Source organism: Salvia splendens, chromosome 3 (genome assembly GCF_004379255.2).
Source record: "Salvia splendens isolate huo1 chromosome 3, SspV2, whole genome shotgun sequence".
Lineage (NCBI taxonomy): Eukaryota > Viridiplantae > Streptophyta > Magnoliopsida > Lamiales > Lamiaceae > Salvia > Salvia splendens.
Window position 1 is genome coordinate 9,611,040 of NC_056034.1, and position 21,307 is coordinate 9,632,346.

At 41.5% G+C, this 21,307-nt stretch overlaps 5 protein-coding genes across 6 annotated transcripts; 3 read left to right on the plus strand and 2 right to left on the minus strand.

Annotated features, from left to right (window-relative positions):
* The first annotated feature begins 2,492 nt into the window (after positions 1 to 2,492).
* LOC121794805 (pectate lyase-like) lies at positions 2,493 to 4,252 on the plus strand. Its single transcript, XM_042193151.1, has 4 exons — positions 2,493 to 2,799; positions 2,885 to 3,530; positions 3,609 to 3,851; positions 3,930 to 4,252. Exons 1-4 carry the CDS (start codon positions 2,594 to 2,596, stop codon positions 4,158 to 4,160), a joined length of 1,326 nt encoding a protein of 441 aa, XP_042049085.1. The 5' UTR covers positions 2,493 to 2,593; the 3' UTR covers positions 4,161 to 4,252.
* A 2,758-nt stretch (positions 4,253 to 7,010) lies between these two features.
* Positions 7,011 to 11,185, plus strand: LOC121797350 (single-stranded DNA-binding protein WHY1, chloroplastic-like). 2 transcript variants are annotated; one of them, XM_042196106.1, is made up of 8 exons: positions 7,011 to 7,342; positions 7,534 to 7,634; positions 7,719 to 7,811; positions 8,253 to 8,347; positions 8,474 to 8,547; positions 8,652 to 8,740; positions 8,886 to 9,043; positions 10,908 to 11,185. In XM_042196106.1, the coding sequence occupies exons 1-7, from the start codon at positions 7,081 to 7,083 to the stop codon at positions 9,009 to 9,011; spliced, it is 840 nt and encodes a 279-aa protein (XP_042052040.1). In that variant the 5' UTR covers positions 7,011 to 7,080; the 3' UTR covers positions 9,012 to 9,043; positions 10,908 to 11,185. The 2 variants fall into 2 exon arrangements, with proteins under 2 accessions (XP_042052040.1, XP_042052041.1); XM_042196107.1 differs by lacking the exon at positions 10,908 to 11,185 and having other exon boundaries at positions 8,870 to 9,004.
* A 1,315-nt stretch (positions 11,186 to 12,500) lies between these two features.
* LOC121795603 (probable WRKY transcription factor 72) lies at positions 12,501 to 15,058 on the plus strand. The gene is made up of 4 exons (XM_042194139.1): positions 12,501 to 12,615; positions 13,347 to 13,838; positions 13,922 to 14,035; positions 14,238 to 15,058. The coding sequence occupies exons 1-4, from the start codon at positions 12,526 to 12,528 to the stop codon at positions 14,952 to 14,954; spliced, it is 1,413 nt and encodes a 470-aa protein (XP_042050073.1). The 5' UTR covers positions 12,501 to 12,525; the 3' UTR covers positions 14,955 to 15,058.
* On the minus strand, positions 14,775 to 17,382 carry LOC121795602 (pentatricopeptide repeat-containing protein At2g02750-like). The gene is made up of 2 exons (XM_042194138.1): positions 15,279 to 17,382; positions 14,775 to 14,895 (listed from the first exon to the last, which is right to left on the minus strand). Exon 1 carries the CDS (start codon positions 17,259 to 17,261, stop codon positions 15,390 to 15,392), a length of 1,872 nt encoding a protein of 623 aa, XP_042050072.1. The 5' UTR covers positions 17,262 to 17,382; the 3' UTR covers positions 14,775 to 14,895; positions 15,279 to 15,389.
* A 516-nt stretch (positions 17,383 to 17,898) lies between these two features.
* Positions 17,899 to 21,054, minus strand: LOC121797222 (probable LRR receptor-like serine/threonine-protein kinase At1g14390). The gene is made up of 6 exons (XM_042195978.1): positions 19,464 to 21,054; positions 19,254 to 19,378; positions 18,938 to 19,181; positions 18,654 to 18,838; positions 18,406 to 18,576; positions 17,899 to 18,330 (listed from the first exon to the last, which is right to left on the minus strand). The coding sequence occupies exons 1-6, from the start codon at positions 20,683 to 20,685 to the stop codon at positions 18,073 to 18,075; spliced, it is 2,205 nt and encodes a 734-aa protein (XP_042051912.1). The 5' UTR covers positions 20,686 to 21,054; the 3' UTR covers positions 17,899 to 18,072.
* Between the last annotated feature and the right edge of the window lie 253 nt (positions 21,055 to 21,307).

Sequence of the window (21,307 nt, forward strand, 5' to 3'; positions counted from 1 at the left end):
GTCATAAAGGAATGATAGAGCTCATGAGATCTTGTTTTTAGTTCTATAGTATAATATACTTATAATAATCACAAGCACCATTCTGCCGGAGTTCTATATTCACTGGGTTTATTATTGTATAAGAGCATCCACCGTGGTCGCGGACAAGCAATAGCCCAGCCAGGACAAGTAACTGGACAAGCAACTGGACAAGCAATAGCCCAGCCACAGCCTTGCCACATCATCATCACTAAAAATAAATAATTAACAATCACACAAAATACAGAATTAAATTCACGCCACATATACGGGAAAATTCGAAAATTTCATTTAAATTTAAAAAAGGTACCTAATTTAACAAAATTACATAATAAAAAAAATTACATAATTTAACAAAATTACATAATTAAAAAAAACCTATCGTCGTGCAATCCTCCGCGCCCACAACTCTTCAATTAAATCCTTTTGGAGTCGAATATGAGCATCCACTTGGCGCATGTCGGCATGTTCCTGGAGGCGGTCGGCTTCATCGTGAGGTACCCCGCTTCGTACGTTGGGGGCGACCGCGCCGTGGCTTGGACCGGCTTCATTATCGTCGTTGGCCCAACTAGTCAGTTGTACACCTTCATCTTCGACAATCATGTTGTGCATGATAATACAGACGTACATTATATCAGCAATGCAGTCGACATGCCACAAACGCGTTGGACCCCTAACTGCCGCCCATCGAGACTGGAGCACACCAAATGCGCGCTCCACGTCCTTGCGGGCCGACTCCTGTCGTGCCGCAAAGTAGGCCTTCCTCTCATCTGATGCGCATCGGATCGTCTTCACTAAGACGGGCCACCTAGGGTATATCCCATCCGCCAAGTAGTAGCCCATATCATGTTGGTTGTCGTTGGCGACAAAACTGATGGCCGGACCGACGCCCAGGCACTGCTCGTTGGACCGACGAGTTGAGGTCGTTGTTCGAACAGGCTACCCCAAAATACGCATGCCAAATCCACAGCCGGTAATCAGCTACGGCCTCGAGGATCATCGTGGGATTCTTTCCCTTGTAGCCGGTCGTGTAGAACCCTTTCCAGGTAGCAGGGCAGTTCTTTCACTCCCAATGCATACAATCTATGCTGCCTAACATACCCGAGAGCCCATGCTTCTCCCCGTGCATCTGCATCAGCTCCTGGCAGTCTTCGGGGGTTGGGCTTCGAAGGTACTGCTCACCGAATATTTCAACCACGCCCTGAGAAAAATACTTCATACATTCAAGGGCAGTCGTCTCGCCGATGTGGAGGTACTCGTCCCACATGTCTGCCGCAGTGCACTTTTGAATAGGTGTGTGGCCGGGTCTGCCAGCCGCATCGTGCCTGAAGCGGAAACACAGATATCGACGCTCCAAAGCGTCGACAATACGCATAAACAGTGCCCTGCTCATCCTAAAACGCCACCTGAAAAGGTTGGCGTTAAACCGCGGCTCCGGTGCGAAGTAGTCTTCGTATAACCGCTGATGTGCAGCTACGTGATCCCGGTCAATCACTGCTCGGCGGTGGACAATGGGTCGAGGTTGAGGTACCGCCGGCTGCGAGGCCCGTTGTAGCAGCCGGTCTATCTCTCGGGACGTATAGGCATCCAAATGTTCGTTCAAACGCCGTTCGTACTCCTCAGCATCCCCACCACTACCACTACTACTACCGCCCGCGTTACTCATTTCGCGTTGTTGTTGATCTTGTACAAAAATTAAGATAGAGAGAGTACTCGTTAAAATAAGTGGTGCGAATGAAAATGTCGTGCAAATCGCGTATATATAGTGTTTCGAAAATAAAAAAAAAATTCGCTCGCCGGTTCCTCGCTGATCGGGAGGCTGCAATAGCGGCTAGCCGATCGGCGAGAGAATCGGCGAGCGCCCGGGAATCGGCGTAGCCTCGCCGATTTGGCGCTCGCAGGCTGCAATACTTTGGCGAGCGCCAAAAATCGGCGAGCCGCTCGCTCGCCGACCACTGGAGATGCTCTAAAGGGTCATTCAATCTGCCATTATAATGAAGCTCTTCTTCCTCATTGAGATAAAAATTACATTTGAATATAAACAGCTCCTGTGTTACCTTTTGTTTGATATTGAAGCTTAATACCCTAGGTCCTAAGTTTATTTATCCAATTTTCTTTTAAGATTCGGTGTACGCAAGAAAATATTTAAATTTTGGAATCCAATGTCTGAATTTGTTAGTTCTATATGTCAAAGATGCTAAGAGTTGAATAGAATAATAGTACTAGTTTGCGGTGGTGCAAATACCTGACTACTTGGCAATGTAAAGGGGAAAACATATTCCTAATAAATGGGCGATCTATTTCACACTTTTCTTTAAATAGATTCACCTCTCATTAATACAAACGTCAATTTTAGTACCTCCATCCTCACTGGTAATCCATTCTTGTCGCACAAACATCCATCGTCCTCTCCTGGCTACATATGTTTATTTATCCACTTCATTTTCATCTTTTTCCATGTACAAGTCTCTCTCAGACTCTGTACATTCATATCTTTTCAAGGAAACGAAAACCGAATCACTGGTCCTCCAGTGATTCTTGTTTTCCATTCCTTGTTGGAATACATACATCTTTCATGGCGTCCATTTATAGCATCAAGATGTCAATTCTCCTCCTCTCTCTGTTATATTTAGTTGCATTGCTGCCTAAATCCAACGCAAAAATTGCAGAAATGGATGATTATCTCAGAAAAAAGGCTGAGCAATCCCATGTTGAATATATCAAGGCTTATGTTCCCAACCCTGAGGCTGTTGCTGAAGAAATCAGTAAAGAAGTTGGCGAGTAATTCCTCTCTCTCTCTATATATATATATATATCTCCTCCTCCCTTTCTCTTTCTCATGCATGTTTGTTTTGCATTTGCATAGGACAATGGTGCACCATATCGCCAAGAGGAGGCACCTCCTGGAAGATGGCAACAAGGCTACAAACCCCATCGACCGTTGCTGGCGCGGCGACCGCAACTGGGACCAGAACCGGAAGAGGCTTGTGGACTGCGTCCTCGGCTTCGGCCGCCACACCACGGGAGGAAAGGCTGGGGATTTCTACGTCGTTACCGACAGCTCCGACGACGACGTGGACAACCCTAGGCCGGGCACCCTCCGGCACGCGGTCATCCAGATGGAGCCCCTGTGGATCATCTTCGAACGCGACATGCTCATCAGCCTCAAGCAGGAGCTCATCTTCGCCAGCGACAAGACCATCGACGGCCGTGGCGCCAAAGTCCGCATCGCGTACGGGGCCGGCTTCACGATCCAGTTCGTCCACAATGTGATCATCCACAACATCCGGATGCACAACATCGTCCCAGCCTTCGGAGGTCTGATCAGGGACGCTGTCGACCACATCGGCCTCCGCACCATAAGCGACGGCGACGCCATCTCCATCTACGGCTCCAACAACATCTGGATCGACCACGTCTCCCTCTCCAAAGCCACCGACGGCCTCATCGACGCCATCGAGGGATCCACTGCCATCACCATCTCCAACTGCAAATTCAACAACCATAATGCTGTAAGTTTTGGACATCATCACTAATCACTATCAAGAACAAGAACAAGAATTGAAGATTGTTTGCTAAAACTGGTACAGGTGATGCTTCTTGGAGCACATGATAGTACTACTGAAGACAAACTGATGCAAACAACAATTGCATTCAACCGTTTTGGTGAAGGTTTGGTGCAGAGAATGCCGAGGTGCAGATGGGGTCTATTCCACATCATCAACAACTACTATTCCCACTGGCAAATGTATGCCATCGGTGGCAGCGCAAACCCCACTATTATCAGCCAGGGCAATCGATACAAGGCTTCAGACGACTCCAACACCAAGCAGGTACGAAACACAAATGCGCAAGCACATTTGTATATATATGCAGAGTATTGAGCAAGACGATTAACTTGTTGCTTGCAGGTGACCAAGAGGGAGTACTCTTCTGAGGAGTGGCAGAATTGGCAATGGCAATCCGAAGGGGACGTGTTTGTCAACGGAGCCTACTTCAAAGCTTCTGGTCCGAAGATCAAACACAACCATTGGAGTGTTGCTACAAAGAGGCACATGATGAAGTTCAGGCCAGGCTCATATGCAGGCAGGCTATCGCGATATGCAGGTGTCCTCAAGTGCGTTGCAGGGAAACTGTGTTGATCGGGGAGGTAGTAGGAGAATTGTACATCTGCATCCATCACATGTATGACGTCTGAAAAATATTTCAATAAACGCTAACTTTGTTTATCAAACAATGGTACACTTTTAATACTACAATATGATCTGTCACGGATTACTAATAATCAAAAACTTGATGGGAAAGTCCTTCTGTTATGCCCTTTAAACGCAAACATTGCAGCAGCAACACCTTTTTCGTTAACAAACTAAGCGACTTGACTGAAACAACAATTAGAATTTGGATAAACCTTTCATAGCAATGCTTCTCTTGCGGTGGATCCGAGAAGTAGTTCTTCATAACCGCAGAAGCATGATTCCTTGCTGCAGCAGTAGTTCCTTTGGTTTTCTGCAATCAAACGCATTTATGATTTTGAAATCGAGGTTTTAGGATAGAACACTCAAACCTACAATAAAAAGACTTTGTTATTGCAGCAAGCATAGGATCTGCTCTCCTCCTTATTTCCCTATAGCGTCTTACTTTTAGGCACATTTTGTCATTGGGTGAGCTCAAGCATCCCCTACCAAAAAACTCTTTTTAACATTATGATTATGATTTTTTTCAGAAGTTTTCCCACAAAATCAGCCAAGTTAATCAAGCAAAAAGATGGCAACTTTATTAAGTTCACATCTCAAATTCATAAAATTGAGTACTCCAAATCGCACAAAGAGGCATGGTCGAAACCCGACCAACAATATTAACACGTGGAATTATAATACTAGTAATTGATTTTATTGATTCTAATAATATTATTATTATATCGAGTTGAAGATTGTGTGGATTATTGACCCTTTCTACTGCCAAACACATCCCTTATTGAGAGCATCTCCAATGGCGGCGTCGTCACCGGCACGCCGATTTTTCACGGACACCGGTGCTGACGCCGAACCATTGCGAGCGGCGTCGGCGAAATCGGCGTGCCCACGCCGATTCTTGGGCTGACGGCGATTCTCACGCCGATCCTCACGGCGCCATTGTAGGCCCCGGATCAGCGTCAGACCGACGTCAGATTTTTATTTTTTTTTAATTTTTCGAAACACTATACATACGCGCTTTGGACGTCATTTTCATTCGCACCACTTGTTTTGACGAGTACTCTCTCTATCTTAATTTCTGTACAAGATCAACAACGAGAAATGGAGAACAATACGAAGGTACTCCAGTGACGACCGGGTCTCAGACTCCCCCGGCTCCCGTGGGAGGTGGTTGGCCTCCGATGACCGGGTACTACAACATGCACTCGTGGCAGCAGATGATGCCACCGATGGCCGTCGGGGGAAGTGTGCTGCTTGGCAGGGGTACCGCCGATGCAACCCCCTATGCAGATGATGCCGGGGTGGGCACCCGGGATGCAGCCACCGGCGCAGCTGATGATGCCACCGCCGCAGGGGACGCCCGGGGGGGAAAACGTCTATCGGCCGGCTTTTGATTTTTCCACCAGTTCTTCGCACACATCGACCCCAACGGATGCATAGTACACGCAGTATGAGACCTTCTCCTTAGAGGAGTTAGGTTTTGATATTAACGAGGTTCCGGAAACTCCCATTCAAAGCCGGGGAGTAGGGCGAGGTCGGAGCGTCCCAAAGAAGAAGGGCAAGGCCAAGAAGGTCGGCGAGTCGTCGCAGCCGGGTGAGGATAGCCGGGTCCGGAGGAAGTGGACGGACGCTGAGAACGTTGCGGTGGCCAAGGCGTGGGTGAGTGTCTGCGATGATCCTCTCGTTTCGAACAACCAGAGGATCGTCAACTTGTGGGCCAAGATAGCCGCAGCCTACAGGCATTTTGCCCTGAATGGAGACCGCGCACCGGGGAGGAGTGCCGAAAGTGCTGGGACCGAATCAGGTCTATCGTCTCTCGATTTTCGGGTTTGTACGCCAACGCCCTCCGCATGCGGACCAGTGGCCAAACAGAGGAAGATTGTAGGAGGATTGCGGAGATAGCCTACCCGGATCCCGGGAAGTACTATGAGTTCACCTACTGGAACTGCTACCTTGTGCTCAACGAGTCGGAGAAATTCCGGGCAGGTGTCGACGCTGGCTGGACGAAGAAGTAGAAACTGAACTATACCGGTGATTATAGCGGCAGCAGCGGTGGTTCCCACGACCTCCCCGAGACGGCCCAGGAGGTCCCGACCCCTCGTTCGTTCGGTCGCCGACCTCGCCCGGTTGGCCAAAGGCGGGCGCAACGGGATGCGAGGGGGGCACCCCGAGTTCCCAGGAGGTCCAGTCGGCATCCCCCCTCGGCAGGTCCACCGAGTAGCTCAAATTCTTCGCGCGTCAACAAACGCGCGCTCAAATGGTGAAGACGTTAGCCGACTTCCGGACGGCGGTGGACCCCGGGGAGAAGGCTTATCTTCGCGTATTGCTCCGGAGCATGAGTGAAGAATTGGAGGGGTTGCAGAGGGATACCGGAGGGAGTAGCCGCGGGGTTGGTGGCGACGGAGGCGGCGGCGGCGGCGACGACGAAGGGCTGGGCGAGGACGACGGCGAGGAGTGATTTTTTATGTAATTTTTTTTATTGTACTTTTAAATTTTTGTACTTTTTTATAAATTAATGTACTTTTTAAAATTTTAATAGTATTATTCAATTTTCCTGTATTTGTCTCGTAAATTAAATTCCGTATGTTGCTACGATTGTAAATTAAATTATATAATTGTTATTAGTGATGTGGATAGGCTATGGGAGGGCTATTGCATGTCCAGTTGCTTGTCCAGTTGCATGTCCAGATGATGTGGCAGGAGGATTTTAGTACTGATGATGTGGCAGTGGCAAGGCTATGAGAGGGCTATTGCATCAGAACCATGCTCTGATTCCCTCATGCTTACACCACTCGAAAAAGTAAAAACCTTTGCTAAACCCTCAAACGGAATTCTATCTTCAAGGAAAAAGAAAAAAAGGCCACCCAGTATGGTAATCCACAGTTTATTTCCACCCAGAGGAGGCGTGGCGATTTCAACTCAACAACCCCAGAAATTGTCCGCTTTTAATTTCGCTATACCCACCAATTTTGTTTCCACAAGGAAAAGTTCTTCACTTTTCCGCTCCCCACTTCGATATCGCTCTAAAAATGCAACATTTTGTGTGAAAAATCAGTACTCGACTCCTCAAGAACAAAGTCACCAGCAGCAGAAGTTTTCCCCTTATGACTCTCCTTCCCAATCGCAGCCTGGTTAGTTCTCCTCTGACTGTGTGGTTCTTGGATTATCAAAAACATTTTAGTGCAGCTGTCAGTTTCTTTTTGTTAACTTCGGAAATAAGGAGATTATAGCTAGCGTCTAATGAATCCGTTTTGGTATATTTTAATGAGAATTAATGTCCCAATCGACAATGGAAGCATTTAATCTCCAATTGGTTGTATAGGAGGGCAGTTTCCACCAAGGGTTTATGTGGGATACTCTGTGTATAAAGGAAAAGCTGCTCTTACAGTGGAACCTCGTGCACCGGAGTTCTCTCCTTTAGAGGTATGTTTGTTGTAGAATGCGTTTGGGTTGGTCTTGGGGAATTGAATTACACAATGGTGATTGTATGTTTGTTTTGTGGATCAGTCTGGGGCCTTTAAGCTGTCGAAAGAGGGCTATATTCTGCTCCAGTTTGCTCCGGCATCTGGTGTTCGTCAATATGATTGGAGTCGGAAACAGGTTAATCTTCCTTTTGCTCTATTCAGTTTTCTGATGCACAAGGAATTATTTTTCTGTATAACAATTGTATGTGTGAGAATTGAGATGTTTGAGTGTATTTGATCCCTGTAGCTAGATTTCAGTCTTGATTTGATATGGATTAATGAATATGAAAGGTATTTGCATGGTGGAAAAGTTCGTGCGCTAGATTTAACAAATAAGTATTAAGTACACTAGATCTGGATATTGATATTTTCATTCTCAAAGATTATGGAAATTTCTGAAACGTGGCTCATATAAAGCCATCTTTTTGAGGCAAATGAATATGATAGTTGCCTTCATTGTTGAGCCATTGTTGAGATAGAAACTGGAAGTAAGCGTGCCATTAAGCTTGGCATGTGACTCCCCCTCAACCTCAATTTTCTCCTAATGTCATATAATCGTATTTGATTGTGTCTCCAGGTATTCTCGTTATCAGTGACTGAAATTGGACACATAATCAGCCTTGGTGCAAGAGGCTCTTGTGAGTTTTTCCATGACCCAAATAAAGGAAAGAGGTACTCTCACTTTTTAGTGAGCTTGTTAGCAGATCCTGTCATTGTTCATATTGTGGGATAGTGTTAGGTTTCCTTAGCCGTGGGGAGAGATTTTTATCCCTAAACTATTGAGTTTGACTCGTGCAGCGATGAAGGCAGAGTGAGGAAAGTGTTGAAGGTGGAGCCACTGCCTGATGGTTCTGGCCACTTCTTCAATCTAAGTAACCCCTTCAAGCCTCATAAGATTTTGATTGTAGCTTTTTGGGGCAGGTATATACTATATACTTTAAATCTTTTTAATGCTTGGGTTATGGGATTCTTGAAGGTGTTCAAAACAAGATCACCAACGTGGACGAGAACATTTATATCCCCATCACAAAGGCGGAGTTTACTGTTCTTGTATCATCTTTTAATGTAAGCCACAATTCAATTCAATGCAAGAAATGTGAGATTTTGTTGCAATATTTATGTTTCTTCTAGTGATGGAGAAGGAATAATAAGAAAATACTTTCTTTTTAAATCCTGCTAAGATGGTCATGGTAGCCTATTTAAATTACAGTTTGTTCTACCATATCTATTGGGCTGGCATACCTTTGCGAACTCCATAAAGCCTGAAGATGCAAATTGTCAAAACAGCTCTAATGCCACTAACCCCAGATCTGCAGACTTCGAATGGACCAGATAGCATAAAGATTTTTGAGGTTTCCCATTTCCTGGGTAAGAAACTGATTTGGCTTTCTTCCTAAGAATGCTTATATACTGTCACGGTTTATTTGCTTTATGTATGCTCTCTGTTATATTGATAAGAATTGTTTTTGTCATATAAATCTATTACTTCCTTGTCATTGGGAGGAAGAAGCATCGATGTATTAACACTTTTGAGATGCATGTATGATAATATTGATATAACTTTGGAAATTCCCTCCTCATTGCAGATGTCTATTGTATTTTAAGTCCCACCTTCTTATATATTCAAAGAAAACCCCGACCAGAGAATCTAAAAAATAAAATGGTTGGAAAGTCCTTTGTTTAGTTGACAGATTATAATGATATGATATCCATCTCATATTATCTCTGAGTGAGTAGTATTAATTGCTATATTTTAGATCAACGTAGTGATGGAATACAATTGAGAAGTCAAGCTTTGATTATGGAATATAACCTTTAATACTCCATAGGCCATAATCTTGGATGATTTTTGAATTTGGAATTATGTCATGGATTTAGTCAATCAAGTTAGCTGCTTTAGTTTCTTACATAGATTAGAAAGTGATTAGTTTCAACTTTCAACTAATCTGAGAACTTATCTTGGAGAAACAACGTAGTAGTGAAGATCTAGCTGGTACTTACTTCACTAATGGGTAGATATTATGATTCTCACGGTTTGGATGAATTTATCATGAGGCTGAAAAATCATTGAAGAAGTCAGTTAGTAATCAACTTTCCAATAACAGAATTATTAATGTTTTACGCCCTATATTAACCTATAGATAAGTCGACATCTATCCGTCTCCTCACTGTCATTAGGTTGTCATGAAAACTTCTATTTCTCTTTATTTATGAAAGATAATGTGTGTTCGCCAGGAGCAGCTGAGTAGGTTAGACTTCATCAAAAGTTCGTTAGGAGTTGTGTTTTTAGGTCTACTTGTCTATCTATATGTATTCAGCAATGACTAAATTAATTCTGCATTTCTGCATTTCTGAAATTTATACTATATTCTTTGACCAAGTTTCATGGAAGTGCCAAGAACAGCATGTTAAAAGCCAAGTTGGCACTGAGCTTATTGCCTTTGTTTACCAAAATTGATGTCTGCACTTGCTGCTTCAATCTATCATATTGAATCTCCTCAAATGGCCATTTAGTTAAAAGTTCTCTGAAGGGACAAGGAAACATTTAGTAGTTCTGTAGCAACTTAGAGGAAAGGACAAGCATTGCTTTTTTATTTGATTTATTTGTATTAATCAATCGCTCAATTAGCATTTATTAATTATTTTCATTGACCTGTAGGAAGGTGGCTGGAGGGTTTAGTTTTATGACTTTATCGCATGTTATGCATGAATATCTGTCGACTAGTTGGAAATCGGTGTATAAATAATCAAATGAAGTCATGCAGCACAAGTAGGTGATAATTTAAGAAACATATCCGTTCACATTCATCAAGTCGCCGTTTAGGTTCCCAAAGGTACATTCTCGGGTCAAGCCAATTTTAAATCGGCAGCATCAGCACCTCATAGTAGTCGGTTCTTGTACTTAATCTGCATCCATTGACCTGTTTCAATAGATTAACAAGTAGTTGCTTTCATCTACTAAAGAATCCTATATATTTATGATTAAATAAGTTAGGAATGTACTTGATCAAAGCTGTCAATTCTTAGTTGTTGCTTGATTGATGAGTTGGTGATCTTATTATGTATATTTAACTCTTTTTTTTCTTTCTTCCTGCCATAATGCTTAAGAAATGTGACAAGTTGGTATCATAGTCAATGACTGGCAAAATGTGTGCATATTCAAATCGCATTTGTAGAATTTGAGATCTCTGAAGACTTATTTTAAGCTGAATCTGCACATGTTTGAATGCAGGTTCCTGAAAGCAGGGAGTAAGCTCTGAGCAGATATCGATGTTCTAGATCTTTCTGAGAGGGGGTTGTTTCATGCATCGCTTATTTTAGGGTTTGAGTTGCATAGTTTGAGTTGCATAGTTTGTGTTTTTTGCTACTCATCTAGTATTGCTTTGCTGCTACTGAAGTTGACTAGGATCTTGTTTCATTGTATATTGTGACCATTTTCAATTTGGCCAATCTTGATTTATGTCTCTAAAACGTTGTTGAGAAATGAGAATTATATTATGGTTGGCATAACTACTATGCATGATTTTGGGTTTTTATATTTTTTCATCAAGTATTATACACTTCCCTCTACATAAAAAATGTAGTGTACATCTTGGTGTTGCATGAGTTGTAATAAAGCTAGATATTGGATTATGTGGGTTGACAAATTTCCCACTTTTATGTATTTCATACTGTACCATGTGTGATTTTCTATAAATAGAAGTGTAAAATGAGGGCGAAGTACAAATGAAAGATGTCAAAAGAGAAAAGTCAAGACGCATTTACTACTGTGGGACACCTCAAAACATGGATGTGCAAACTATATTTCTTGTAAATAAAATACTATTGATATTATTAACACAAAATTAGTAAAATAAAAGATAAGAATTAAAAATAGTTAAAGTATTCTTAATAGAAAAATGAAATTTATCTTAAGAGAGAAGTTTATTATAAATAAATATATACTTACTATAAATAGATAGATACTAGATTTAGTAAACTAGACAAACAAAAATGTAAAAATAACTATTTTTGGATGAGATTGTATTTTTTCATTATATTTCTAATTATAGCGACCATTCTGCAAAATGGTGTGTTTTAAAAATATTTATGATTATGATAAGGTTGAAAAAAATTTTGGTCAGTGTTTAAAATATTTATGATAAGGTTGACGAAAGTAGAAAAAAACCAAAATAAAACAAGATCTACCGTGAATTAAATAAAAGAGGCGGATATCTACCTCTGAATTAACGGTAAAATTAGGAATCCTCTACTTGTAAGTCCTAATCATACTATTTCTTTATTTTTACAAACGGATTATGTATGTAGATAGGGTGTTTTAATGGGATTCAAACCCTTAATAAATTATATTTGTTGCTTAAAATGAATTAAGATAAAAAAAATCAAATTATTATGGTCAACATAGTCAAACGGTCAAACGTAGAACTGCCGGTGTTCGTACGTACGCCGTAATTGTGTTCAAAGGGCGGCGGCGGAGGACCCAGTTTCATGCTGCTTCGTTGTCAATTTTATTTCCACCATGTAATACTAATTTACAAAGTGCATATACATTTAATTTTGAAATAAAATTAATTCCTACAGTTGATAAATATTTATCAATATGCAGTGAATAGATCATAAGTATATAGCTAGGAAAGTTGACACACTTGACAGTTGACATTTAATTTCGTAACATGGAAGAGGTCAGCTCTGAATCCTTCATTTCCTCATAATGCATAGTTTTTTAATATACAAGTCAAATCTTTTGGGCTTGTCTATAAATAGAAGACTAATGAAATCAATTTTAAGAAGAAGAAAAAATCACAAACGAAATTCAGATAAAGAAAGTTTCTAAAGCTAGAACTAGAAGCATGATTTTTGAGGGAGAAGCGATGATAAATATGTCTTCAAATAATGATGAAATTGAAGAAACCCTAAATACAGAAACGTTATCGATGGAGGTAACCATTTTTATTTTTTAATATCTTTATTTTGGATCCTTTTTGTAGTACTACTCTAATTTCATTTTGATCGTTCTTGAAATTAAAGAGAAAATTAGTTGCCATCTGTTTAGTTTAAGATATCATCCGAAGTTTTAAGAAGATCATCGATTGATTAAATATGGATATATAATAAAAGTAGAAATTAAAGCTCTAGGAAAAAAATTCCCCCTTTTCTCTATCTTATCGTGAATAAATTCTTGAACTGCAGTTGGTAATATAATATAGATAATTCTTTGTTGTATAGATCTGGTCAAACTCAATTTAATTGGGTAAATATATGTGATATGTGATCTATCATTTGATGCATCATCCCAATAATTAATCCAGCTGTTAATACTGTCATTAATTATTTATATAAATTTGGAGATATATATTACATACAATTATTTATTTTCCATGAGTTGCGTTAGTACCCTGTCATTAATTGGTTAATTAAATTAATGCATGCAGCTAGATGTCTCCTGTTAGTTCATCATCATATATTTTATCAACAATAGATAATGCATCTTATCAAAACAAATAAAACAAGACAAATGTGAAACAAATCCAAGCATGAAATTAAGGGGAAAAAAGAAGAAGAAAAGTTAGCTTCAGCTAGTAAACATGCATTGGTCACCAGATCTGCTGAATAAATAATTGGTAACTAATAGTAATTCAAGATTTAATCATTTATATATATTTGCATGCAGGAGGCATATGTGACTAGAGCAAAAGTGAAGATGGAGGAAGTTAGAAAAGAAAATGAGAGATTAAAAGTCACATTGTCACAAATTATGGAAGATTACAGTTTTCTTAAAAATCAGTTCAACGGCATAACTGATCAATCTAAGAAAGCAACAAATCTCGCTTCGATGGCCGGTTCTGATGAGGAATCGGAGCTGGTTTGTTTGAGTCTAGGGAGATTCTCAGGCCCTAGGGAGGAGAAGAAGATGATGAACAAAAGAAAAACCCTAGAAAATGGAAATAAACTTGACGGAATCGAACTAGGGCTCAACTCATGTCACCCGGACAATTCTATCGAAGTTTCGAGAAACAACTTAGATGAATCTAAGGAAGAAGGGAGCAACGACGTCCGATCATCCACCAAACATTCTAGAATCGGAGATGATGAGATTTTGCAGCAGAACAACCCTATGAAGAAACCTAGGGTTTCTGTAAGAGCTCAATGCAACACTCAAACGGTACTAATACTACATTATATTCTATTTTGTTTGAATCTTTGCATCATTAATTTCATTAGTCTGAATAATACTCTCTTGATTAGATGCATGATGGGTGTCAATGGAGGAAATATGGACAAAAAATAGCTAAAGGAAATCCATGCCCCCGGGCTTACTACCGTTGCACTGTCTCCCCGTCCTGCCCGGTCAGAAAACAGGTTTGTGCTATTAATTAGTACTTATGCAGTTCCAAGTTACTTGAGTTGTATTCCAATATAATCTCTCAAGAAACATAATTGTCACATTTCTCGAGCTTAAAAGAAAGGACTACTAACATGGGACGAAGGAAGTACTGATTTTTTCTTTCAACATTCACCTAAATAAAGAAATGGAACTAATAAATGGTCTTACAATATGCAGGTGCAAAGATGTATAGATGACATGAGCGTTCTGATCACCACCTACAAAGGAGCTCACAACCACCCTCTCCAGCCTTCGGCCGCTGCCATGGCTTCCACCACCTCCTCAGCCGTGGCCATGCTCAGCTGCGGCTCCACCACAAGCACCAGCTGTCTAACCGGATACAATTTCAGCACCGCTTCAAATTTCCCACGAGCCACCTTCTCCTCATCACAATCACACCCCACAGTCGTACTCGACCTCACCCCACCAAATCACCACAGCAACAGATTATCATCAACCCTATTTTCCAACACTCGCTCTTCCCCAACTTCCCTCAACTTCTCATCCAATTTTCCCACCATAAACACCACCACCACGATGGCGCCACCTCATTCTCAGCATCCCTTGTTCTCTGGTGTCCAAAAGCAAGCCGGGAATGATCAGAATATTGCTGCAGCGATCGCCCACGATCTGAGTTTCCAGTCAGCGTTGGCTGCCGCTTTCGCATCAATTGTTGCGAAGAACAACAATGTGAATGGAGCTAGAAGTTCTGGAATGAATTTTCATCATCAGAATTTCGCGCAGACAACGAGTAATGCAAGCGTAGGTTGCGCAGCGAGCTTCATGAGCAGATTTGGGCAACCAATGAATTCCCAACAGCATAACTTGACATTGGCTGCATCAAAAACCCGAGCTATGTCATTGGCAGATGAGGGAGAACACCTCAGCTTATGAGGTTTCCAAGTTCCAGAACTGAAACCCAGATTATATTTCCATTGTTTTAAACACAGTTTACTCTTTTTTCATTGATTTCGAGTAGGAAAGAATTCTCACATACAGTGTAAATTAAGGAATGGATAATATATATTAATTGCCAAGTGTAACCTTCATTTTCTATCATCCTGCCTCAAGGCCTAGCTAGCTAAAACTCAATATACAAATTAACAAATCAAGTATACAAATGTCATAAAATCATATGGATGTGAATGCATGGATAGTCACAAACCATGTGTAATTTATTATCAAAAAGTAAAAGAAAAAAAGAAATGGAGGTTTTACTTTTACATGTGACTAATACAGAAGTTGACTGTTTGTGAGCAGATTTGTGGTGTTGAAGAGCGCTACAAATTTTGATACTATAACATTGACTCTAAGCAAATAATCCTTTTTCTAGGCGCTTGCAACTGAACTAAGCCCAGGCAGTTTTCTCAGTCCCTTCTTGTCCATCAACTTTCTTATCTTGTGGACATCTTTCCACCTATCTTGTCTGGCATATATGTTGGACAAAACCACAAACGGAATCGGGTTTTCAGGCTCTAATTCTACAACTCTCCGAGCCATCTCTTCTCTTAACCTATTATCCATATGTTGCTCGGAAGCGCCAAGCAGAGAAGCTGAAACGAAAGCAAACGTTTCATCTGTTGCTCTTAGAAGTTCCAAGGCTTCATCTAGCCTTCCAGAACGACTAAGGAGATCAATCAAGATACTCATATGCTTCGAAGTAGGATAAAAACCATATCCCACAGTGAATAATCTAAAAATCTGGAAGCCCTTGTCGACATGGCCACTGTGGCTGCATACAGACAAAAGGCAACTCAGAGTAACTAAATTTGGCTCAACATCTTGCTCAACCATTTGATTGAAAACATCAAATGCTGCTTCACTCTGCCCATGTTTTCCATGCCCAGAAATCATGGCATTCCAGAACGCTGGATCGTTTGGCTTTACATCAAACTGATTAAAAACGTTGCAGGCTAAACCAGGTTGTCCACACTTCATATACATGTCGATGACTGCAGTTGCCAAGAATGCATCACCAGTGACTTCCCTTCTTGCAGCAAATGCATGAATCTCCTTTCCATAGCTTTGCATCGATAGGGATGAACAAGCTGCTAGCAAGCTAGTGATGCATCGCACACTAGGTATTGCACCGCAAGATAGCATCTTTCTGAACAAGAGAAAAGCTTCATCAGCCTTGCCTAGCTGAGTGAAACCACTGATCATAGAATTCCATGTCGCAGAGTCAGCTTCTAACCCTCCTCCTTCAGTCTCTAATTGGGAAAAAAGATCTACAGCCTGTTCACATTCACCATTTAGCATCATTCCAGATATCATCGAATTCCATGTTATCAGATTTCTGTTACCACCCATGTCACTGAATACACCATATGCACATTGCCAAGAACCGCATTTTGAATACATATCTACAAGGGCAGTCCCAACGTTAGTGTCGAACTCTAATCCAATTTTAACTGTAAGCCCATGAAGCTGCCTACCAAATCTCACACACCTACCAGTTCCACAAGCAGACAGCACAGAAACCATGGTAGCTATAGTAAGTTTCACAGATAACAGCTTCATTTCCTTAAACACACACAAGACCATTTCCACAATCCCTTTCTCCGCAAGCCCTGATATATAAGCATTGTAGAAAACCACGCCTTTCTTCTCAATCCACTTAAACAAACTCGAAGCAAAACCCAACTCCCCACAATCTAAATACATCGACATAAGTGATGTTGCTGCATAATCATCGCTTTCTAAGCCAATCTTGACGGCTAAACAATGCAATTGCATCCCAACCGCAACATTCTCACATGCAGACAACACGCTCGCTACCGTAAAGGAATCGATACTAAGGTTAGGGACACTAAATTGTCGAAACACTCTAAAAACTTCTTCTGAAAGCCCATTTTGTAAAAAACCGGAAATAACAACGTTAAGTATAGACATACTTGGATGGGGAATTACGTCGAACAGTTTGGCTGCACTGTCGACTGAGCCCAGTTTCATATACATGTTGGTGAGGTCGGTAGTCGTGTGCTTATTCATAAACCCAAATTTGAGGAGGTTAGCGTGGAGCATTTGGCAGCCGGAAACAGCCTTGAGAGCGGCGCAGGCTTTGAGGATGTAGGGAAAGGTGAAATTCGTCGGCGGGATGGAGGCGGCGTGGTTATGCGCGTAGAGCGCAATGGCTTCTTTGTACAGCCCATCTTTTACTAGGTGTGCTATTTTTTGCTTGCCGGCGGCCATCCACTGCATTGCCGGAAAAACTAGTCCTTTGTAAGACGGAAATTGCTAAGAGCTCCAAAATCGGATCTTTTTGTGTTTTTGAAGTAGCGATTTAGTGTAGGGTGAACTTAATTATTATCCGTGGTAAATTGACTTGGTCTCCGAATTTAAAAGTTTTGGTAAAATAAATACAGTTGTATTTAGTGTGAGATCAATGTAAAACAAATAACAAGATCAAGATGTACATAAAATTTGTTATGCCAATATATTTTAACTTAATTAATCCCTTATATAATTCAAAATGTAGATATTATTCTCTTTACATTTAGGAGTACACAGAAGAGTATTAAAGTAGCTAAATATGATTAAAACAGTTTCAAAGTGAAAATTGAAATATAGGCAAATCGAACTATTTTACCCTTATTAATGCCCAAATTATTTTGTCAAGTACTTAAAAAAAGACAATTCGTTCATAATCTTTTCTATATATATTTATACATACTCTCAGCAGCTACTATAATCGCATCCAAAATGCGTTCAGACAAAAGTTGTGTTTTTATGTATGCAACATCGAAACATAATGCTTGAAGGTGGAAATTCAAGTAATGAGATTAAATAAGTTAAAATTTCCCGAAGTTGTGAATTGAGTTTAGTCTCAGCAAGCTAATTGTGCAGTATATATAGAGAGGTGACAATTTACCCCTCAATTTTGCATTATACTAGTAAGTTTTAGTCATGAACTCATGATGGGAAAAACAGAGAAATTTTTACAAAGTTTGATCATCAAAGTTGCTAGTTGAGATCTGATTATGAGAAGCATCAAAGCAATGATTGGCATAAATCAGATTCTGTTCGTAAGGTTTCCACTAAGATTGCCACTAAGGTTGCCACTGTTAGTCCATCCATCTTGAACCTGCACAGAATACTGCATATGCCACAGCACATCCTCCACCGTCGGTCGCCCCATCGCGTCTTTGCTCAAGCAGTTTACTGTTATCTGCACCACTGTTTTCAATGATTCATACGCAAAGGTTCCCCTCATCGACGGATCGATCAGGTCTCGTAGCTTCGATGGTGACTCTGCCAGGCTCCTCTCCAACTGCAACCATCAATTTATGTAAGTAACATTGTGTTCAGTTTAAGGTAATGTAGTAAGAATGCTAAATATGTATACCTGAAATTTAAGGTCTTGTAGTTCACTCTGAGAGTCTATAGGTCTACCGGTGATGACCGCAACAAGAATAGCTCCCAGCCTATATATATCTTCCTTTTCTGGATTTTGGCTGCTGCTTTCTGTGTTCGTGTTCGACTCATCTGATCCATGCAGAGGGCTTTCCGCGCCCACCTGATGAAAGCAAGAAGTTGTGTTAGTTTGATTCTTGAATTTGTATAATGCATGATGCATCATTCTGTCTTTTTTACCTTAGATGGTATGGTTATGTTGTAGCTACTGATTCTTGCAGTGAGGCTCTCGTCTAACAGAATGGTGTCGATTTTGATGTCGTTCCCAACAATCCCGCCCGTGTGCAGGTATTGTATACCTCTCGCTACTCCCATCGTGATGCCCATTCTCTGTGGCCATGTCAGCGCTTCTCTCTTTCTCCAATCTGTTATTGAGAAAAAACGAAGTTAGTTGATGAGCAAGAACTGGAACCACTGTATAAGTCTCGTGGTAGGGCACATAGTGGCAATTATAGATGGTGTACCGATGAGGTGGTCTCGTAGTGAGGCATTGGACATGTTTTCAAGCACGATGAAGACAGTGGTGGCTGAGCTGGGATGGTCGTGGTAAGGGACGATGCAGTGGCCTAGCACGCTCACCAAATGCCGGTGCCTCAGCTTGGATATCACCTCCATGTGGTGCTGCAGAGCTTGAGGAGAATGCTTCTGTTTCAGCTTCAGGCATTTCACAAGCACCACAGACCCATCTCTCAGCCTTCCTTTGTATAGCTGATCACCCACATTTCAAACACTATTAATCAACACAAAAACAGATAGAAACAGAGCAATATATACACATACCTGTCCTTCTCCCACTAGATTGGATGGATCGAAGTCATTCGTCGCCTCCTCCATATCCTCGAGTGTGAACACGTGGTACGGGGGTAGCCCTATCGAAGTCATCCTCATCGGCTGCGGAACATGCCCTGATCAAAGGTGCAAACACCAAACTCATTTCATAGATAAAAAAAGGCCTAAAACACAATTCATTTTACTATAATTGATGCTTACTTCCCAAAGGAGAGCCTTTCTCCATCACAAAACTCTCACTTCTGAATTCATTAAGCCCTTTCCTCTGCAGCCTTCTGTAAATAACAATAATCAACAGCCCCAAAACACCCAATATCGCTACAATTGCACCAATCACTCCAAGCACAATGCCTAATTTCAAGGTAGATTCTTCCTCTTCCTTCCTCTTCAAAGTAGGCATAACTGCAAGTGCATCTTTTCGGCAGAAAGCAGTCGGTCTCTGATACTTGGACGTCGTATTCGACAGACAGTTCCACATTATCACAACCGTTCTGTTCCGGACATTGGCAGCAAGACAAGAAGGCAACCTCCCAATCAAAAGATTACTCGAAACATCCACAAAACTAAGATTGCTACTGCAAGAAGCATTGGGTGGGAATGCCCCACTCAACTGATTCTTGGCAAGGCCAATGTACTCAATCAATGGCAATGAAAACAAAAACAAAGGAATCGGGCCAACGAGCTTATTAGACGAAGCATCGAGATATTCAAGCTTGCTCAACTTCTTCAAATCTTGAGGGATTTCAGATCTCAGAGAGTTGTTAGCAAGATTGATGAATGCAAGATTGCTTCCTAGTGATGGAAACTTAGGCCCAAAATAGTTGTTTCTCAAATCAAGCTCTTCAAGAGAGGATAAAGTAGCTAGATCAGGAACACTCCCATTGAGCAGATTATCACTCAAGACTAGGCTTTTCAACGTCAGATAAGTCGAAACAGAGGTGGGCAGTTCGCCGGAGATGAAGTTGGAGCTGATGTTGAGAAGTTCAAGAGAGCGGAAGCGGTTGACTTTGGGGGGAAGCGGGCCCCACAGGCCTAGTGAGACTAGAGAGAGTTTCTTGAGGTTTGAGAGCTTTGTCAAGACGGTGAAGAATGAATCGGTGGAGAATCTGGGGGAGAGAGTGTGCTGAGAAGCGGCGGCGGTGCTTAAAGGGGATAGGTTGGGGATGTGGGAAGGGGAGGTTCTGTTTCCGACAATGGTGAGCTCAGTGATGTGATTGTCGGAACAGACGATTGTGAGGGTTGGGGTGGGAGGGAGGAAGCAGAAGTTGGTCCAGTTGTTCCATGTCTGTAGAGATTGTGGGTATTCTAGAAGCTGCTGGATTTGGAACAGGATTCTGCTCTCTGTTGGGACTAATTGAGCATTCGAAAAAGGGAATGTGGCGAGGATCAAGAAACAGAGTGGAATCCATGAATACTTCTCCATTGTTGAATCACTCTCTCTATCAAATCAATCACAAATGAGGGGATGAAACAATCATAAAAGGAAAAGGGTGGCTGCGATTTCACCTGAACATCTCATAAAAGTTGGAAAAAGTGTGCAATTAGATTCAAGAAAGAGCTTTGTAATAAAGTGACTTCCCTTTTTTGGGTGCTAGTTGTACAATGAAAAGAGAAAAGTGACTATGAGAGGGAAAAATGTCAGGAAACTGGTGGAAGTTGAGGATGATTCAATGCAAAGGATTTAGAATTAAATTCATGTTCAGTCTTGAGATCTGAAGCTGACAATTTCCTAAAGTAAGCCAAAGTCAAGTCAGATGTCTTCAATTTCACACAAGATTCAGTAATTTCATTTTTTATTTAGTTTTTTCGTATTGGTTATAAAAATATAGAGGAGGCCATGCATTTAATTTAACTATATGAGTATATATTCGGTGGTCCAGCGCGGCGCGGGCTACGATAAGGAAGCGCAGCCGTGAAGTAATGTGGAAGTCAAGGGAGCTCGGAATTAAACGGCGTCGTTGGTGGGGTTTGACTGCGGGGTTTGGTGGAGCTGCATGCAGGGGAAGAGTATTCGCCGTCGAATGGGACAGGGCACGTGGGCTTCT

Bases quoted from the DNA above. Each gene is read 5' to 3' on its own strand.
- LOC121794805 (XM_042193151.1), top strand. From the start codon at position 2,594: ATGGCGTCCATTTATAGCATCAAGATGTCAATTCTCCTCCTCTCTCTG. The intron at 3,531-3,608 runs GTAAGTTTTGGA...AAACTGGTACAG, and splicing joins AATTCAACAACCATAATGCT to GTGATGCTTCTTGGAGCACA. The intron at 3,852-3,929 runs GTACGAAACACA...TGTTGCTTGCAG, and splicing joins ACGACTCCAACACCAAGCAG to GTGACCAAGAGGGAGTACTC.
- LOC121797350 (XM_042196106.1), top strand. From the start codon at position 7,081: ATGGTAATCCACAGTTTATTTCCACCCAGAGGAGGCGTGGCGATTTCA. The intron at 8,348-8,473 runs GTACTCTCACTT...TGACTCGTGCAG, and splicing joins GACCCAAATAAAGGAAAGAG to CGATGAAGGCAGAGTGAGGA. The intron at 8,741-8,885 runs GTAAGCCACAAT...TTTAAATTACAG, and splicing joins TTCTTGTATCATCTTTTAAT to TTTGTTCTACCATATCTATT.
- LOC121795603 (XM_042194139.1), top strand. From the start codon at position 12,526: ATGATTTTTGAGGGAGAAGCGATGATAAATATGTCTTCAAATAATGAT. The intron at 12,616-13,346 runs GTAACCATTTTT...ATTTGCATGCAG, and splicing joins CAGAAACGTTATCGATGGAG to GAGGCATATGTGACTAGAGC. The intron at 13,839-13,921 runs GTACTAATACTA...TCTCTTGATTAG, and splicing joins CTCAATGCAACACTCAAACG to ATGCATGATGGGTGTCAATG.
- LOC121795602 (XM_042194138.1), bottom strand. From the start codon at position 17,261: ATGCAGTGGATGGCCGCCGGCAAGCAAAAAATAGCACACCTAGTAAAA.
- LOC121797222 (XM_042195978.1), bottom strand. From the start codon at position 20,685: ATGGAGAAGTATTCATGGATTCCACTCTGTTTCTTGATCCTCGCCACA. The intron at 19,379-19,463 runs GTAAGCATCAAT...ACCTTTGATCAG, and splicing joins GAAAGGCTCTCCTTTGGGAA to GGCATGTTCCGCAGCCGATG. The intron at 18,577-18,653 runs GTAAAAAAGACA...TGCTTTCATCAG, and splicing joins ACATAACCATACCATCTAAG to GTGGGCGCGGAAAGCCCTCT.